The sequence below is a fragment of the Oncorhynchus masou genome, chromosome 22 (genome assembly GCF_036934945.1).
Source record: "Oncorhynchus masou masou isolate Uvic2021 chromosome 22, UVic_Omas_1.1, whole genome shotgun sequence".
NCBI lineage: Eukaryota > Metazoa > Chordata > Actinopteri > Salmoniformes > Salmonidae > Oncorhynchus > Oncorhynchus masou.
The window spans coordinates 6,703,047-6,723,577 of NC_088233.1; the positions used below are offsets into that span (position 1 = coordinate 6,703,047).

Genomic DNA, 20,531 nt, shown 5'->3' on the forward strand with positions numbered 1-20,531 from the left:
CCAGGAAAAGAGAGCCACGGTAACGTTATATAGACTACAGATGTCTCGTTATTTTAATACACACAGAATGCAGCATAAATGGTTATACTGTTACCGTTGAAGTTAGCCAGCTTTGTTATGTCCGCTCCCAAGTCTGAGGTCACAGTCAAAGCCTGACGAACCTTCAGATTGGTCTCCCTATGCAGAAACATTGGCATTTTATTGTACAGTACAAGAATAAGTTAACCATGTATTTGCTTAGAAAGTACATGTAAAAAATTGTATTATGACAGTTTTTGTTGTTGTTTTTGTTTCTTTAGGATTCAATAAAACAAGCACTGCATGGGCACTGTTAGCTACCAACAATGTTGAAGTACATGAAAGTACCACATGTCATAAGCCACAATTTTTTTTTTTAATGACAGGAAATTAGCTTTAAAATTACAAACATTTTCACTCAGCCTCATGGCAAAATGTGTAGAATAGCAGGAACTTAGCTTTAAAACTACAACATTTTCACTCAGCCTCATGGCGAAATGTGTAAAATAGCAGGAAATTAGCTCAGAGATGATTGAAAGTCGGGACATCAATTGCTACTGTGTATACCACTTAAATTAAAAATAAAAATGATATTTTTGTGAACTACTGTCACGCCCCGACCATAGAGAGCCCTCGGGGTTCTCTATAAGTGTTGTAGGTCAGGGCGTGACTATGGGGGTTCTAGTTATTTTAGTTCTATGTTGGTGTGTAAGTATGGTTCCTAATTGGAGGCAGCTGTATATCGTTGCCTCTAATTGGGGATCATCAAATCAAATCAAATCAATTGTATTTGTAGAGCCCTTTGTACATCAGCTGATATCTCAAAGTGCTGGACAGAAACCCAGCCTAAAACCCCAAACAGCAAGCAATGCAGGTGTAGAAGCACGGTGGCTAGGAAAAACTCCCTAGAAAGGCCAAAACCTTGGAAGAAACCTAGAGAGGAACCAGGCTATGAGGGGTGGGCCAGTCCTCTTCTGGCTGTGCCGGGTGGAGATTATAACAGAACATGGCCAAGATGTTCAAATGTTCATAAATGACCAGCATGGTCCAATAATAATAATCTCAGTAGTTGTCGAGGGGGCAGCAAGTCAGCACCTCAGGAGTAAATCTCAGTTCGCTTTTCATAGCCGATCATTAAGAGTATCTCTACCACTCCTGCTGTCTCTAGAGAGTTGAAAACAGCAGGTCTGGGACAGGTAGCACGTCCGGTGAACAGGTCGGGATTATATAGCCGCAGCCAGAACAGTTGATCATACTTAGTCTGATCATACATACTTAGATCATACTTAGTGTGTCCCTTTTCCCACCTGCGTTGTGGGATATTGTTTTTTGTAAAGTGCCGAGGTGCGCTACGTATTGCACGTTCGTTTATTCTTTGTTGTTTTGAAGTATCACAATAATAAATATGTGGAACTCTACTCACACATATTTAATAGAATAGTTGTGTTTTTATTGGGGATTTTCAAAGGAAACATTTTTCCATATTTTACAAATGTTCGTCTTTAACTTGTGTCTGTTTTGAGTGTCTGTTGTCAACTCCGTCACTGATGGCTAACCCTTTTAAGAGGTTTTTATTTTGTCAATATTCTGAATATACAGAAAATATTGTAATCACGGTTCTGCAACACACAGTGCCTTCAGAAAGTATTCACGTCCATTTACTTATCCCACATTTTGTTGTTACAGCCTGAATTCAAAATGAATTTAAAATATGGAAATCATGTAGAATCCAAAAAAAGTGTTAAACGAATGAAAATATATTTTAGATTTTAGATTCTTCAAATAGTCACCCTTTGTTAAACAAATCAAAATATAGATTTTAGAATCTTCAAATAGCCACCCTTTGCCCTGATGACAGCTTTGCACACGCTTGTCATTCTCTCAACCAGCTTCACCTGGAATGCTTTTCCCAACAGTCTTGAAGAAGTTCCCACATATGCTGAACACTTGTTGGCTGCTTTTCCTTCACTCTGTGGTCAAACTCATCCCAAACCATCTCAATTTGGTTGAGGTCAAGGGATTGTCGAGGCCAGGTCATCTGATCCAGCACTTCACTGTCCTTCTTGGTAAAATAGCCCTTACACAGCCTAGAGGTGTGTTGGGTCATTGTCCTGTTGAAAAAAAAAATGAAAGTCCCACTAAGTGCAAATCAGATGGGATTGTGTATCGCTGCAGAATGCTGTGGTAGCAGCAGTGTGCCTTGAATTCTAAATTAATCACTGACAGTGTCACCAGCAAAGCACCCCCACACCATCACACCTCCTCCTCCATGCTTCACGGTAGGGAATACACATGTGGAGATCATCCGTTCACCCACACCGTTCACCCACAAATCTCAAATTTGGACCTCAGACCAAAGGCCAAATTTCCACCAGTCTAATGTCCATTGCTCAGGTTTCTTGGCCCAAGCAAGTCCCTTATTATTGGTGTCCTTTAGTAGTGGTTTCTTTGCAGAAATTAGACCATGAAGGCATGATTCACTCAGTCTCCTCGGAACAGTTGATGTTGAGATGTGTCTGTTACTTGAACTCTGTGAAGCATTTATTTGGGCTGCAATTTCTGAGGCTGGTAACTCTAATGAGCTTATCCGCAGCAGCAGAGGTAACTCTGGGTCTTCCTTTCCTGTGGTGGGTCCTCATGAGAGCCAGTTAACTCTAATGAACTTATCCTCTGCAGCAGAGGTAACTCTGGGTCTTCCATTCCTGTGACGGTCCTCATGAGAGCCAGTTTCATCATAGAGTTTGATGGTTTTTGCGACTGCACTTGAAGAAAGGTTAAAAGTTCTTGAAATTTTTCGGATTGACTGACCTTCGTGTGATGAAGTAATGATGGACTGTCATTTTGCTTTGCTTATTTGAGCTGTTCTTGCCATAATATGGACATGGTCTTTTACCAAATAGGGCTATCTTCTGTATACCACCCCTACCTTGTCACAACTTAACTGACTGGCTCAAACGCATTAAGAAGGAAAGAATTCCACAAATTAAGTTTTAAGAAGGCACAACTGTTAATTTAAATTAATTCCAGGTGTCTACCTCATAAAGCTGGTTGAGAGAAAGCCAAGAGTGTGCAAAGCTGTCATCAAGGCAAAGAGTGGATATTTGAATAATCTCAAATCTAAAATATATGTTAATTTGTTTAACACTTTTTTGGTTACTACATGATTCCATATGTGTTATTTCATAGTGTTGATGTCTTCACTATTATTCTACAATGTAGAAAATACAAATAAAGAAAAAAAACTTAAATGAGAAGGTGTGTCCAAACTTGTGACTGGTAGTGTAAGTCAAAACGGTAACTAGGCCACTCAGGAACATTCAATGTCTAGGTAACCAACTCCAATGTATATTTGGCCTTGTGTTTTAGGTTATTGCCAGTGACACAACATCTCAAATTTAATCCATTTTAAACTCAGGTTGTAACACAACAAAATGTGGAAAAAGTCAAGGGGTGTGAATACTTTCTGAAGGCACTGCATGCTTAAATAATGTAAGTATTTGCTGCGATAGATTTAAAGGGTAACGTTAGCTTTATAAATGTTGTTTAATGTTCTAAATCTAGAAAAACATGGCAAAATGCTAACGGAAATAGCCCTGGAGCATTACATAGTGCTATAAAACCAAACAAAAAGAAGTTTGGAGATTTGTATTTCATATTTGAATATTCTAATGTTAGAATTATACAATCAAGGTCTTTAAACACTTGTTGGAGAATAACAAACGCGAGGAGAGACGGACCAAGGCACAGCGGATGTATAGTTCCAATTCTTTATTATATTATATATCCTCTGTGTGTTTACCCTGAATGTCAATGGTCTGGACTGAGTGATGTGTCATTGTAAAGATGACTGTGATACGAAACATTTCAGGGGCACAATAAAAGGCATGTAGCCTGGGTTTCAGCACAAACACTAAATAATATCCCACAAACACAGGTGGGAAAAATAGCCACTTAAATATGATCCCCAATTAGAGACAACGATTACCAGCTGCCTCTAATTGGGAATCATACAAAACACCAACATAGAAAAATAAACTAGAACACAACATAGAAAAAATAAACTAGACTACCCCCTAGTCACGCCCTGACCTACAACACCATAGAGAAACAATGGCTCTCTATGGTCAGGGAGTGACAGCTACTCTCTGTTTATAATCTATGCATAGTCACTTTAATAACTCTACCTACATGTACAAATTGCCTCAATTACCTCGACACCGGTGCCCCCGCACATTGTAATTATCTTACCTCATTTGCACACACTGTATATATACTTTTTTCTATTGTGTTATTGACTGTATGTTTGTTTATCCCATGTGTAACTCTGTGTTGTTGTTTTGTGTCGCACTGCTTTGCTTTATCTTGGCCAGGTCGCAGTTGTAAATGAGAACCTGTTCTAAACTCGCCTACCTGGTTAAATAAAGGTGAAAAAAAATATATATATATATTAAAATTGACTCTGTACCGGTACCACCTGTATAAAGCCCCGCTATTGTTATTTACTGCTGCTCTTTAATTATTTGTTATTCTTATCTCTTACTTTTTTTTGTGGTATTTTCTTAAAACTGCACTTGTTGGTTAAGGGCTTCTAAGTAAGCATTTCACTGTAAGGTCTACTACACCTGTTGTATTCAGCATTTCACTGTAAGGTCTACTACACCTGTTGTATTCAGCATTTCACTGTCAGGTCTACTATACATGTTGTATTCAGCATTTCACTGTAAGGTCTACTACACCTGTTGTATTCAGCATTTCACTGTGAGGTCTACTACACCTGTTGTATTCAGCATGTCACAGTCAGGTCTACTACACCTGTTTTATTCAGCATTTCACTGTGAGGTCTACTACACCTGTTGTATTCAGCATTTCACTGTAAGGTCTACTACACCTGTTGTATTCAGCATTTCACTGTAAGGTCTACTACACCTGTTGTATTCAGCATTTCACTGTAAGGTCTACTACACCTGTTGTATTCAGCATTTCACTGTGAGGTCTACTACACCTGTTGTATTCAGCATTTCACTGTAAGGTCTACTACACCTGTTGTATTCAGCATTTCACTGTGAGGTCTACTACACCTGTTGTATTCAGCATTTCACTGTAAGGTCTACTACACCTATTGTATTCAGCATTTCACTGTAAGGTCTACTACACCTGTTGTATTCAGCATTTCACTGTAAGGTCTACTACACCTGTTGTATTCAGCATTTCACTGTAAGGTCTACTACACCTGTTGTATTCAGCATTTCACTGTAAGGTCTACTACACCTGTTGTATTCAGCATTTCACTGTGAGGTCTACTACACCTGTTGTATTCAGCATTTCACTGTAAGGTCTACTACACCTGTTGTATTCAGCATTTCACTGTAAGGTCTACTACACCTGTTGTATTCAGCATTTCACTGTAAGGTCTTCTACACCTGTTGTATTCAGCATTTCACTGTAAGGTCTACTACACCTGTTGTATTCAGCATTTCACTGTAAGGTCTACTACACCTGTTGTATTCTGCATTTCACTGTAAGGTCTACTACACCTGTTGTATTCTGCATTTCACTGTAAGGTCTACTACACCTGTTGTATTCAGCATTTCACTGTGAGGTCTACTACACCTGTTGTATTTGGCACATGTGACAAATACAATTTGATTTGATTTGTTGGTGTCTCACAGAGTTCACGTAAATCCAACTAGTTGTATTTTATGAAAATAAATAATGAAAATAAATAATAATAATAAAATAATAATTAGGAGTTTGTTCCTTTACATGGTGTGATGGTTGATACTTTGGCCCATCAAAATATATATTTCACTTTTGTTAAGACAAATATTTGTGGATAAAAAGTTGATTGCCCCGTTTTTCAATTTACTCTCTCTGCCCCAAAAACAAACACAACAAAATAAGAATGTATTTTTGGAAATTTGTGGAAATACCAGTGGAAAAGTATCCTAAAACAAAGTGCAAGATAAAAAAACATTTAAACAGGGGTAGATAGTGGTCAGTGGTGAGAGAGAAAACAGAGGGTGACTCATTCATGTAGTAAACAACAGTTGGCTCCGTGTCAGTTACCAGAACAACTGAGGTAAACTGGGCCAAATCCTCAAACTCAACCACCTGTCCTATTTCCTGATGCTTTACTCAGAGTGTAGAAACCACTGCAGACACACTGTGACACAGATAGCCCTCCTTGGCAAACAGCCCACCCCCTCCCTCCTTAAAAATTATATTCAGTTTCTAAAGCCTCGTAGAAGCAAATACTATATAAATGCATGCAGTGTCTTACCCGTCTAGCTCAGCCGTTTCTATGTAACACAGTCCATATGGTTCACTACTAGAGAGCAGTAGAATGTCAGCCTGTAGGAGAGGAGGGAGAAAGGGAGATGAGGGAGATGAGGGAGAGGAGGGAGAAGAGGGAGAAGAGGGAGAGGAGGGAGAGGAGGGAGAGGAGGGAGAGGAGGGAGAGGAGGGAGAGGACTTACTGGCAAGCCACAGGGAATAAACCAATCTCTGCACCAATGCTTAACAATAGAACTCAACAGTTGCAGTAGAGGAATAGCCCTCATTTTAATAAAAAAACAAACATTGGATGATTCATGTCAAGTGTTTATGGGAGTATCTAAGTATGAAATTGAAAGCAAATTACTCACTGTCACAAAGTGATTGTTTTCCAGCTTGATGATATCTCCCACGCGTACATTCATCCACTTCTCATTCTGTAGACTGAGACAGATACACAGTCATAATGGTGATTTATAAAGCACAATAGCATAAAATGTTATGCTATTCAAAGAAATGTCTTCATCTCATTGTGCAATTTTGAAGGTTAAAAAAAAAAAAAAAAGTTGGCTCTTTGCACAAAGCCACAATGAGGTAGAAAATGTTCACATTAAAAGGTTCATATTGAAGGTTCGTTGAGGATGTACTTACTTTCCCCTGAGTACCTGAGACTGACGACTGTTGACCTGCTGATCGCTTTTATACCTGAACTGAAATTGAGCAGACATCTTTTACAATGGTATTGCAGACATCTTTTACAATGGTATTGCAGACATCTTTTACAATGGTCTTGCAGACATCTTTTACAATGGTCTTGCAGACATCTTTTACAATGGTCTTGCACTGCTAATAGATGCTAATAACCAGGGATGTAGTGTACACACAGTACCAGTCAAAAGTTTGGACATACCTACTAATTCAAGTTTTTTTTTTCTTTATTTGTACTATTTTTGACATTGTAGAATAATAGTGAAGACATCAAAACTATGAAATAACACATATGGAATCATGTAGTAATCAAAAAAGTGTTAAACAAATCAAAATACATGTTATATTTGGGATTCTTCTAAGTAGTCACTCTTTGCCTTGATGACAGCTTTGCACACTTTTGGTATTCTCTCAACCCGCTTCATGAGGTAGTCACCTGGAATGCATTTCAATTAACAGGTCTGTATTGTTAAAGTTAATTTGTGGAATTTCTTTCCTTTTAAATGCATTTGAGCCAGTCAGTTGTGTTGTGACAAGGTAGGGGTGGTATACAGAAGATAGCCCTATTTGGTAAAAGACCAAGTCCATATTATGGCAAGAACAGCTCAAATAAGCAAAGCAAAATGACAGTCCATCATTACTTCATCACATGAAGGTCAGTCAATCCGGAAAATTTCAAGAACTTTTAAAGTTTCTTCAATTGCAGTCGCAAAAACCATCAAGCGTTATGATAAAACTGTCTCTAATGAGGACCGTGACAGGAATGGAAGACCCAGAGTTACCTCTGCTGCAGAGGATATTAACTGTCTCTCATGAGAACCGCCACAGGAAAGGAAGACCCAGAGTTACCTCTGCTGCAGAGGATAAGTTCATTAGAGTTACCAGATTTAGAAATTGCAGCCCAAATAAATGCTTCAGAGTTCAAGTAACAGACACATCTCAACATCAACTGTTCAGAGGAGACTGTGTGAATCAGGCCTTCATGATCGAATTGCTGCAAAGAAACCACTACTAAAGGACACCAATAATAAGAAGAGACGTGCTTGGGCCATGAAACCCGAGCAATGGACATTAGACCGGTGGAAATCTGTCCTTTGGTCTGATGAGTCCAAATTCCAACCGCTGTGTCTTTGTGAGATGCAGAGTAGGTGAACGGATGATCTTTGCATGTGTGCTTCCCACCGTGAAGCATGGCGGAGGAGATGTGATGGTGTGGGGGTGCATCGATGGTCTGATCTGTTCACCGGATGTGTTACCTGTCCCGGAGCTGCTGTTTTCAGCTCTCTAGAGACAGCAGGAGCGGTAGAGATACTCTGAATGTTCGGCTATGAAAAGCCAACTGACATTTACTCCTGAGGTGCTGACCTGTTGCACCCTCGACAACCACTGTGATTATTACTATTTGACCCTGCTGGTCATCTATGAACATTTGAACATCTTGGCCATGTTCTGTTATAATCTCCACCCGGCACAGCCAGAGGAGGACTGGCCACCCCTCATAGCCTGGTTCCTCTCTAGGTTTCTTCCTAGGTTCTGGCCATTCTAGGGAGTTTTTCCTAGCAACTGTGCTTCTACATCTGCATTGCTTGCTGTTTGGGGTTTTAGGCTGGGTTTCTGTACAGCACTTTGAGATGTCAGCTGATGTAAGAAGGGCTTTATAAATACATTTGATTTGGAAAAGCATTCCAGGTGAAGCTGGTTGAGAGAATGCCAAGAGTGTGCAAAGCTGTCATCAAGGCAAAGGGTGGCTATTTGAAGATTCTAAAATCTATATTTTGATTTGTTTAACACGTTTTGGGTTACTGCATGATTCCATGTTTTTTCATAGTTTTAATGTCTTCACTATTATTCTACAATGTAGAAAATGGTAAAAATAAAGAAAAACCCTTGAATGAGTAGGTGTGTCCAAATGTTTGATAATGGGTGCCAGGTAGCTTAGCGGTTAAGAGCATTGGGCCAGTAACTGAAAGGTTGCTGATTTGAACCCCCTAAGTTGACTAGGTGAAAAATCTACCGATGTGCCCTTGAGCAAGACACTTAACCCTAATTGCTCCTGTAAGTCGTTCTGGATAAGAGCGTCTACTAAATGACTAAAATGTAAATCAAATGAGTTAACCCTACTTCTTTTTTCTTGGCTGTATATCAGTTTTGAATCATCAAATTAATTAAATAATAATTCATTCAATCACTCGATCAATCAATCAATAAGAGTGGACAGTTAACTCACATAGTCGTCAGTGGCATCTTTCACTGCAGTGATCAACAGCACCATGACCAGAGGCACAGTGGTAGTGACCCAGGACAGGGAGGAGATCTCAGGGATCAACTACAGATAGGAGAACACAGAGCCATTTATATACATCATACGTAGGTATGTAAACCCCTTTGAGCTTTTTCGAGACTGTATTGACTGTGTTGCGTGTGGGACTTACACCCCTTCAAATTAGTGGATTCCTCTTCAAATTAGTGGATTCCTCTTCAAATTAGTGGATTCCTCTTCAAATTAGTGGATTCCTCTTCAAATTAGTGGATTCGGCTATTTCAGCCACACCCGTTGCTGACAGGTGTGTAAAATCAAGCACACAGCCAAGCAATCTCCATAGACAAACATTGGCAGTAGAATGGTCCGCGCTGAAGAGCTCAGTGACTTTCAACGTGGCACCGTCATAGGATGCCACATTTTCAAACAAGTCAGTTTGTCAATTTTCTGCCCTGCTAGAGCTGCCCTGGTCAACTGTAACTGCTGTTATTGTGAAGTGAAAACATCTAGCAACAATTAGCTCACAGAATGGGACTGCTGAGTGTTGAAGCGTGTATGGCATAAAATATGTCTGTCCTCGGTTGCAACACTCACTACCGAGTTCCAAACTGTCTCCGGAAGCAACTTCAGCACAATAACTGGTCATCGGGAGCTTCATGAAATGTGTTTCCGTGGCCGTGCTGCCGCACACGCGCATAAGATCACCATACGCAATGCCAAGTGTTCGGCTGGAGTGGTGTAAAGCTCGCCGCCAACGGATTCTGGAGCAGTGGAAACGCATTTATCTGTAGTGAAGAATCACGCTTCACCATCTGGCAGTCCGACGGACGAATCTGGGTTTGGCGGATGGCAGGAGAACGCTACCTGCCCGAATGCATAGTGCCAACTGTAAAGTTTGGTGGAGGAAGAATAAGGGTCTGGGGCTGTTTTTCATGGTTCCAGTGCCAGCTGGTCAACACATGCTCTCAGTACGCATCCAAGCTCATTACTAATCTAAGGACCCTGGGACTGAACACCAATCTCTGCAATTGGATCCTAACCTCCTGACGGACCGTCCCGCAGGTGTAGATGGTAGGAAATGAAACGTGTATGTGTGTGTATGTTTTGTGTTCCTGTTTCAGCATGACAACGAGGTCCATACAGAAATAGTTTGTAGAGGCGTGGAAGAACTTGATTGGCCTGCAGAGAGCCCTGACCTCGACCTCAACCCCATCGAACACCTTTGGGATGAATTGGAACGCAGACTGCGAGCCAGACCTAATCGCCCAACATCAGTGCCCGATCTCACTAGTGCTCTTGTGGCTCTCGCAGTAATGTTCCAACATCTGGTGGAGGCTGTTATAGCAGCAAAGCAGGGCCCAACTCCATAGTATATTTTGGTGAAGGACCATTGCTAGGCAACAATCCGAAGAGAGTTCAGGAGAAGAAACCAACCGTTTGTACTTGCTACTTACTTTGCTCAACTAAATTACAGTTTGCCAATTTCTGTAGTGAAAATATGACCTACTAGCTACGAGACCCCAACCAACCCTGAGGATGGCGAAGGATTTCCTTGTGTTTGTTTCTCTGTCTGAGAAAGCAACTCTACACACTGGATAACTAGCTAACTTTTCCCTTTTCGCCAGAGGCGGGTGCGATAACATTACTGTGAGAGAATCTTAACGTCTTCATCTTGTGAGTGGGACTGGGATCGTTTCATTGAAGAGTGAACTGTGTTGTCATTCGTTTTTTATTCTGTGGCCAGATAGCTATGTGAATGGATTCGCCATAGCAACGACACATTGACGCGCCTCCTGCAGGACCCCTTCCGTCACGCGCCAGTAAAGTTTGGAACAGATTCCTTGACTCAGGACTTTATTTGGGCATTTTTTTTATTGTTTTTGTTATTGTGTTGAAGAATATTCCCATTTAAAGTATCTAGCTATGGGTGCTCTGTATAAAAACAGAGTACCAGGTCCTTACTAAGTAAGATGTATATTCTGTATCAGTGATTGATTTAGTGATACGAATGGGGTTGATAATAATTGTTGGTTTATAACATGTGTTCAACTTGAGTTGAGTAATAATTCCTAACTTTACTTTGTTTTTGTTTATTCATAAGTTAAGGCAAGTCAAACATACCTTAATAGACACATTTCCCCCCACTTAATCATATCACAATGCACTTTAACCAGTTGAATATAAATAAGCAAATAAAATAAAATTGTATTGGTCACATACACATGGTTAGCAGATGTTATTGTGAGTGTAGCAAATGGTTGTGCTTCTAAACTCAGCAAAAAAATAAACGTCCCTTTTTCAGGACCCTGTCTTTCAAAGATAATTCCTAAAAATCCAAATAACTTCACAGATCTCCATTGTAAAGGGTTTAAACACTGTTTCCCATGCTAGTTCAATTAACCATAAACAATTAATGAACATGCACCTGTGGAACGGTCGTTAAGACACTAACAGCTTACAGACTGTAGGCAATTAAGGTCACAGTTATGAAAACTTAGGACACCAAAGAGGCCTTTCTACTGACTCTGAAAAACACCAAACTAAAGATGCCCAGGGTCCCTGCTGATCTGCGTGAATGTGCCTCAGGCATGCTGCAAGGAGGCATGAGGACTGCAGATGTGGCCAGGGCAATGAATTGCAATATCCGTACTGTGAGACGCCTAAGACAGCGCTACAGGGAGACAGGACGGACATCTGACCGTCCTCGCAGTGGCAGACCACGTGTCACAACATCTACACAGGATCGGTACATCCGAACATCACACCTGCGGGACAGGTACAGGATGGCAACAACAACTGCCCAAGTTAAATCAGGAACGCACAATCACTGCATCAGTGCTCAGACTGTCCGCAATAGGCTGAGAGAGGCTGGATGAGGGCTTGTAGGCCTGTTGTAAGGCAGGTCCTCACCAGACATCACCGGCAACAACGCCGCCTATGGGCACAAACCTACCATCGGTGGACTAGACAGAACTGGCAAAAAGTGCTCTTCACTGACAAGTCACGGATTTGTCTCACCCGGGGTGATGGTCGAATTTGTGTTTATCGTCGAAGGAATAAGCGTTACACCGAGGCCTCATCTCTGGAGCGGGATCGATTTGGAGGTGGAGGGTCCGTCATGGTCTGGGGCGGTGTGTCACAGCATCATCGGACTGAGGTTGTCATTGCAGGCAATCTCAACCCTGTGCGTTACAGGGAAGACATCCTCCTCCCTGATGTGGTACCCTTCCTGCAGGCTCATCCTGACATGACCCTCCAGCATGACAATGCCACCGGCCATACTGCTCGTTCTTTGCGTGACTTCCTGCAAAACAGGAATGTCAGTGTTCTGCCATGGCCAGCGAAGAGCCCAAATCTCAATCCCATTGAGCACATCTGGGACCTGTTGGATCGGAGGGGAGGGCTATTCCCCCCAGAAATGTCCGGGAACTTGCAGGTGCCTTGGTGGAATAGTGGGGTAACATCTCACAGCAAGAACTGGCAAATCTGGTGCAGTCCATGAGGAGGAGATGCACTGCAGTACTTAATGCAGCTGGTGGCCACACCACATCGGGGTGGCAGGGTAGCCTAGTGGTTAGAGTGTTGGACTAGTAACCAGAAGGTTGCAAGTTCAAGCCCCTGAGCTGACAAGGTACTAATCTGTCATTCTGCCCCTGAACAGGCAGTTAACCCACTGTTCCTAGGCCGTCATTGTAAATAAGAATTTGTTCTTAACTCACTTGCCTCGTTAAATAAAGGTAAAATAAAAAAATTAACTGACTTTTGATTTTGACCCCCCTTTGTTCAGGGACACATTATTCCATTTCTGTTAGTCACGTGTCTGTGGAACTTGTTCAGTTTATGTCTCAGTTGTTGAATCTTGTTATGTTCATACAAATATTTGGTATTTGTTTCATTAGTCCGTTGTTGATTACATAGTCCCGAAATGTTTTGCAATGCAGAGATCAAGTTTTCAAGATGTAATTGTCAAAATACAGAAATCTGGCTCATATTTATTTATTTAACCTTTATTCAACTAGGCAAGTCAGTTAAGAACAAATTCTTCAATTCAGGGCAATTCAGGGTTCAAGTCAGGGCTTTGGCTGGGCCACTCAAGGACATTCAGAGACTTGTCCTGAAGCCACTCCGGCGTTGTCTTGGTTGTGTGCTTAGGGTCATTGTCCCAGTTTTGAGGTCCTGAGCGCTATGGAACAGGTTTTCAGTGAAGATCTCTCTATACTTTGTTCCGTTCATCTTTGCCTTGATCCTAACTAGTCTCCCAGTCCTTGCCACTGGATTAGCGGACCAGAGAATCTTGTTTCTCATGGTCTGAGATTCTTTAGGTCATCCTCATGGCTTTGGTTTTTGCTCTGACATGCACTGTCCACTGCGGGACCTTCCATAGACAGGTGTCTGCCTTTCCAAATCATGTCCAATCAATTGAATTTACCACAGGTGGACTCCAATCAAGTTGTAGAAACAGGGTCTGAATACTTATGTCAATAAGGTATTTCTGTACTGTGTGTAGATTGCTGAGGAAAATACATGTAAAATAAATGTTATCAATTTTAGAATAAGGCTGTGACTGTCATGCCCTGACCTTAGGGAGTCTTTTTATTTCTCTATTTGATTAGGTCATGGTGTGATTTGGGTGGGCATTCTAGTTTGTCTGTTTCTTAGTTGGCCGGGTATGGTTCCCAATCAGAGGCAGCTGTCTATCATTGTCTCTGATTGGGGATCATACTTAGGCAGCCTGTTTTCCTCCTTAGTTTGTGGGATCTTGTTATTGCATAGTTACTAGGTAGCCTGCAGAACGTTACGTTTGTTTATCTTTTTTTTTTTTTTTTTTTTTTTGCTGTTCATCAAAATAAAGAAAGATGTACGCCTACCACGCTGCACATTGGTCTCGTTCCAATAACGGACGTAACAGTAACGTAACATAATGTGGAAAAAATCAAGTTGTCTGAAAACTTTCCGAAGGCCATGTATACTGGGAGAACTGTCTCAATAGTGCACTGTATACTGGGAGAACTGTCTCAATAGTGCACTGTATTCTGGGAGAACTGTCTCAACAGGGCACTGTATTCTGGGAGAACTGTCTCAATAGTGCACTGTATTCTGGGAGAACTGTCTCAATAGTGCACTGTATTCTGGGAGAACTGTCTCAATAGTGCACTGTATACTCTGAGAACTGTCTCAATAGTGCACTGTATACTGGGAGAACTGTCTCAATAGTGCACTGTATACTCTGAGAACTGTCTCAATAGTGCACTGTATTCTGGGAGAACTGTCTCAATAGTGCACTGTATACTGGGAGAACTGTCTCAATAGTGCACTGTATTCTGGGAGAACTGTCTCAACAGGGCACTGTATTCTGGGAGAACTGTCTCAATAGTGCACTGTATTCTGGGAGAACTGTCTCAATAGTGCACTGTATTCTGGGAGAACTGTCTCAATAGTGCACTGTATACTCTGAGAACTGTCTCAATAGTGCACTGTATACTGGGAGAATTGTCTCAATAGTGCACTGTATACTCTGAGAACTGTCTCAATAGTGCACTGTATTCTGGGAGAACTGTCTCAATAGTGCACTGTATTCTGGGAGAACTGTCTCAATAGTGCACTGTATACTCTGAGAACTGTCTCAATAGTGCACTGTATACTGGGAGAACTGTCTCAATAGTGCACTGTATACTGGGAGAACTGTCTCAATAGTGCACTGTATACTGGGAGAACTGTCTCAATAGTGCACTGTATACTGGGAGAACTGTCTCAATAGTGCACTGTATACTGGGAGAACTGTCTCAATAGTGCACTGTATACTGGGAGAACTGTCTCAATAGTGCACTGTATACTGGGATAACTGTCTCAATAGTGCACTGTATACTGGGAGAACTGTCTCAATAGTGCACTGTATTCTGGGAGAACTGTCTCAATAGTGCACTGTATACTGGGAGAACTGTCTCAATAGTGCACTGTATTCTGGGAGAACTGTCTCAATAGTGCACTGTATACTGGGAGAACTGTCTCAATAGTGCACTGTATTCTGGGAGAACTGTCTCAATAGTGCACTGTATTCTGGGAGAACTGTCTCAATAGTGCACTGTATTCTGGGAGAACTGTCTCAATAGTGCACTGTATACTGGGAGAACTGTCTCAATAGTGCACTGTATACTGGGAGAACTGTCTCAATAGTGCACTGTATACTGGGAGAACTGTCTCAATAGTGCACTGTATTCTGGGAGAACTGTCTCAATAGTGCACTGTATACTGGGAGAACTGTCTCAATAGTGCACTGTATACTGGGAGAACTGTCTCAATAGTGCACTGTATACTGGGAGAACTGTCTCAATAGTGCACTGTATTCTGGGAGAACTGTCTCAATAGTGCACTGTATACTGGGAGAACTGTCTCAATAGTGCACTGTATTCTGGGAGAACTGTCTCAATAGTGCACTGTATTCTGGGAGAACTGTCTCAATAGTGCACTGTATTCTGGGAGAACTGTCTCAATAGTGCACTGTATTCTGGGAGAACTGTCTCAATAGTGCACTGTATTCTGGGAGAACTGTCTCAACAGTGCACTGTATTCTGGGAGAACTGTCTCAATAGTGCACTGTATACTGGGAGAACTGTCTCAATGATTCACTGTATACTGGGAGAACTATCTCAATAGTGCACTGTATACTGGGAGAACTGTCTCAATAGTGCACTGTATACTGGGAGAACTGTCTCAATAGTGCACTGTATACTGGGAGAACTGTCTCAATAGTGCACTGTATACTGGGAGAACTGTCTCAATAGTGCACTGTATTCTGGGAGAACTGTCTCAATAGTGCACTGTATTCTGGGAGAACTGTCTCAATAGTGCACTGTATTCTGGGAGAACTGTCTTAATAGTGCACTGTATACTGGGAGAACTGTCTCAATAGTGCACTGTATTCTGGGAGAACTGTCTCAATAGTGCACTGTATTCTGGGAGAACTGTCTCAATAGTGCACTGTATACTCTGAGAACTGTCTCAATAGTGCACTGTATACTGGGAGAACTGTCTCAATAGTGCACTGTATACTCTGAGAACTGTCTCAATAGTGCACTGTATTCTGGGAGAACTGTCTCAATAGTGCACTGTATTCTGGGAGAACTGTCTCAATAGTGCACTGTATACTCTGAGAACTGTCTCAATAGTGCACTGTATACTGGGAGAACTGTCTCAATAGTGCACTGTATACTGGGAGAACTGTCTCAATAGTGCACTGTATACTGGGAGAACTGTCTCAATAGTGCACTGTATACTGGGAGAACTGTCTCAATAGTGCACTGTATACTGGGAGAACTGTCTCAATAGTGCACTGTATACTGGGATAACTGTCTCAATAGTGCACTGTATACTGGGAGAACTGTCTCAATAGTGCACTGTATTCTGGGAGAACTGTCTCAATAGTGCACTGTATACTGGGAGAACTGTCTCAATAGTGCACTGTATTCTGGGAGAACTGTCTCAATAGTGCACTGTATACTGGGAGAACTGTCTCAATAGTGCACTGTATTCTGGGAGAACTGTCTCAATAGTGCACTGTATACTGGGAGAACTGTCTCAATAGTGCACTGTATACTGGGAGAACTGTCTCAATAGTGCACTGTATACTGGGAGAACTGTCTCAATAGTGCACTGTATACTGGGAGAACTGTCTCAATAGTGCACTGTATTCTGGGAGAACTGTCTCAATAGTGCACTGTATTCTGGGAGAACTGTCTCAATAGTGCACTGTATACTGGGAGAACTGTCTCAATAGTGCACTGTATTCTGGGAGAACTGTCTCAATAGTGCACTGTATACTGGGAGAACTGTCTCAATAGTGCACTGTATACTGGGAGAACTGTCTCAATAGTGCACTGTATACTGGGAGAACTGTCTCAATAGTGCACTGTATACTGGGAGAACTGTCTCAATAGTGCACTGTATTCTGGGAGAACTGTCTCAATAGTGCACTGTATTCTGGGAGAACTGTCTCAATAGTGCACTGTATTCTGGGAGAACTGTCTCAATAGTGCACTGTATTCTGGGTGAACTGTCTCAATAGTGCACTGTATACTCTGAGAACTGTCTCAATAGTGCACTGTATACTGGGAGAACTGTCTCAATAGTGCACTGTATACTGGGAGAACTGTCTCAATAGTGCACTGTATACTGGGAGAACTGTCTCAATAGTGCACTGTATACTGGGAGAACTGTCTCAATAGTGCACTGTATACTGGGAGAACTGTCTCAATAGTGCACTGTATACTGGGAGAACTGTCTCAATAGTGCACTGTATACTGGGAGAACTGTCTCAATAGTGCACTGTATTCTGGGAGAACTGTCTCAATAGTGCACTGTATTCTGGGAGAACTGTCTCAATAGTGCACTGTATTCTGGGAGAACTGTCTCAATAGTGCACTGTATACTGGGAGAACTGTCTCAATAGTGCACTGTATACTGGGAGAACTGTCTCAATAGTGCACTGTATACTGGGAGAACTGTCTCAATAGTGCACTGTATTCTGGGAGAACTGTCTCAATAGTGCACTGTATTCTGGGAGAACTGTCTCAATAGTGCACTGTATACTGGGAGAACTGTCTCAATAGTGCACTGTATTCTGGGAGAACTGTCTCAATAGTGCACTGTATACTGGGAGAACTGTCTCAATAGTGCACTGTATACTGGGAGAACTGTCTCAATAGTGCACTGTATACTGGGAGAACTGTCTCAATAGTGCACTGTATTCTGGGAGAACTGTCTCAATAGTGCACTGTATACTGGGAGAACTGTCTCAATAGTGCACTGTATTCTGGGAGAACTGTCTCAATAGTGCACTGTATTCTGGGAGAACTGTCTCAATAGTGCACTGTATTCTGGGAGAACTGTCTCAATAGTGCACTGTATTCTGGGAGAACTGTCTCAATAGTGCACTGTATTCTGGGAGAACTGTCTCAACAGTGCACTGTATTCTGGGAGAACTGTCTCAATAGTGCACTGTATACTGGGAGAACTGTCTCAATGATTCACTGTATACTGGGAGAACTATCTCAATAGTGCACTGTATACTGGGAGAACTGTCTCAATAGTGCACTGTATACTGGGAGAACTGTCTCAATAGTGCACTGTATACTGGGAGAACTGTCTCAATAGTGCACTGTATACTGGGAGAACTGTCTCAATAGTGCACTGTATACTGGGAGAACTGTCTCAATAGTGCACTGTATTCTGGGAGAACTGTCTCAATAGTGCACTGTATTCTGGGAGAACTGTCTCAATAGTGCACTGTATTCTGGGAGAACTGTCTTAATAGTGCACTGTATACTGGGAGAACTGTCTCAATAGTGCACTGTATTCTGGGAGAACTGTCTCAATAGTGCACTGTATACTGGGAGAACTGTCTCAATAGTGCACTGTATACTGGGAGAACTGTCTCAATAGTGCACTGTATACTGGGAGAACTGTCTCAATAGTGCACTGTATTCTGGGAGAACTGTCTCAATAGTGCACTGTATACTGGGAGAACTGTCTCAATAGTGCACTGTATTCTGGGAGAACTGTCTCAATAGTGCACTGTATACTGGGAGAACTGTCTCAATAGTGCACTGTATACTGGGAGAACTGTCTCAATAGTGCACTGTATACTGGGAGAACTGTCTCAATAGTGCACTGTATTCTGGGAGAACTGTCTTAATAGTGCACTGTATACTGGGAGAACTGTCTCAATAGTGCACTGTATTCTGGGAGAACTGTCTCAATAGTGCACTGTATACTGGGAGAACTGTCTCAATAGTGCACTGTATACTGGGAGAACTGTCTCAATAGTGCACTGTATACTGGGAGAACTGTCTCAATAGTGCACTGTATTGTCATGTCTTGTTATGTCTGTTCCTGTCCTTTCTCTTCACTCTGTCTCTCTCTGCTGGTCTTTTTAGGTTACCTTCTCTGTCTCTCATTCTTCAGCTGTTCTACATCCCCCTAACTAGCTCATTCACTCTTTCCCACCTGTTCTCTCTTCCCCCTCTGATTATGTCTCTATTTCTCTCTCTGTTCCTGCTACTTTCAGTGTCTGATTCTTGTTTGTGTTTTTGATGCCAGAAGCAAGCTGTCGTCCCGTTTGCTTCCACCTTGTCCTATCCTGTCGGAGTCTGCCTGGCAGGTGCATCCTGCATTATACTAACGTTCTTTTTGTTCCATTGACTACGTTGGAAGAGGATTTATGCCATTCCTGTTTTTCATTAAAGAACTCTGTTTTCTGTTAAAACCGCTTTTGGGTCTTCACTCAAGTACATAACAGAAGAATCAGACCAAGAATGGACCCAGCGGCTCCGGACCCTTTTCACTCCGCCGTCGAGATCCAGGGAGCGATGCTAGGCAGACACGAGGAAGAATTGTCTGCTGCTCGACATGCCGTTGAGACCCTGGCCGTCCAAGTCTCCGACCTCACAAGACAGGTTCACCAACTCCACCTCGATCCACCGCCCACTTCCAGGGTTTCCGAGTCTCCGGAGCCCAGGATCAACAACCCGCCGTGTTACTCTGGGAGCCCACTGAGTGCCGCTCATTCCTCACTCAGTGTGATGTGGTGTTCTCTCTCCAGCCCAACACTTACTCCAGGAGCGCAGCCCGCATCGCCTACGTCATTTCTCTCCTTACCGGACGGGCGCGTGAGTGGGGCACGGCAATCTGGGAGGCGAGGGCTGAGTGTATTAACCAGTATCAGGACTTTAAGGAGGAGATGATACGGGTTTTTGACCGTTCTGTTTTTGGGGAGGAGGCTTCCGGGGCCCTGTCTTCCCTATGTCAGGGGAATCGATCCATAACGGATTATTCTATTGAGTTTCGCACTCTCGCTGCCTCTAGTGACTGGAACGAGCCGGCTTTGCTCGCTCGTTTTCTGGAGGGTCTCCTCGTCGAGGTTAAGGATGAGATCCTCTCCCGGGAGGTTCCTTCCAGTCTGGACTCCTTAATAGCTCTCGCTATTCGCATAGAGCGACGGTTTGATCTTCGTCGCCGAGCTCGTGGAAAGGAGCTCGCGTTCTCCGTTGCTCCCCTCTCCACATCACTGCCACCTGCCGCATCACTGCCACCCTCCTCCGCCGGCTCGGATGCTGAGCCTATGCAGCTGGGGGTATCCGCATCTCGGCCAAGGAGAAGGAACGGAGAATCACCAATCGCCTCTGTCTCTACTGCGGCTCCGCTGGTCATTTTGTCACCTCATGTCCAGTAAAAGCCAGAGCTCATCAGTAAGAGGAGGGCTACTGGTGAGCGCAAC

The 20,531-nt window shown here is 42.5% G+C and overlaps 1 protein-coding gene across 2 annotated transcripts in view; it reads right to left on the reverse strand.

Moving 5' to 3' along the window:
• The window catches only part of atp8b4 (ATPase phospholipid transporting 8B4), a 62,021-nt gene that overhangs the window by 25,998 nt on the left and 15,492 nt on the right, over positions 1-20,531 (reverse strand). For both annotated transcript variants that reach the window (XM_064929165.1, XM_064929164.1), the window contains 5 exons: positions 9,227-9,325; positions 6,943-7,001; positions 6,663-6,735; positions 6,299-6,369; positions 95-177 (listed from right to left, as the gene is read on the reverse strand). In XM_064929165.1, the coding sequence (XP_064785237.1) occupies positions 95-177; positions 6,299-6,369; positions 6,663-6,735; positions 6,943-7,001; positions 9,227-9,325 (385 nt within the window). The remainder of the gene's footprint in view (positions 1-94; positions 178-6,298; positions 6,370-6,662; positions 6,736-6,942; positions 7,002-9,226; positions 9,326-20,531) is intronic.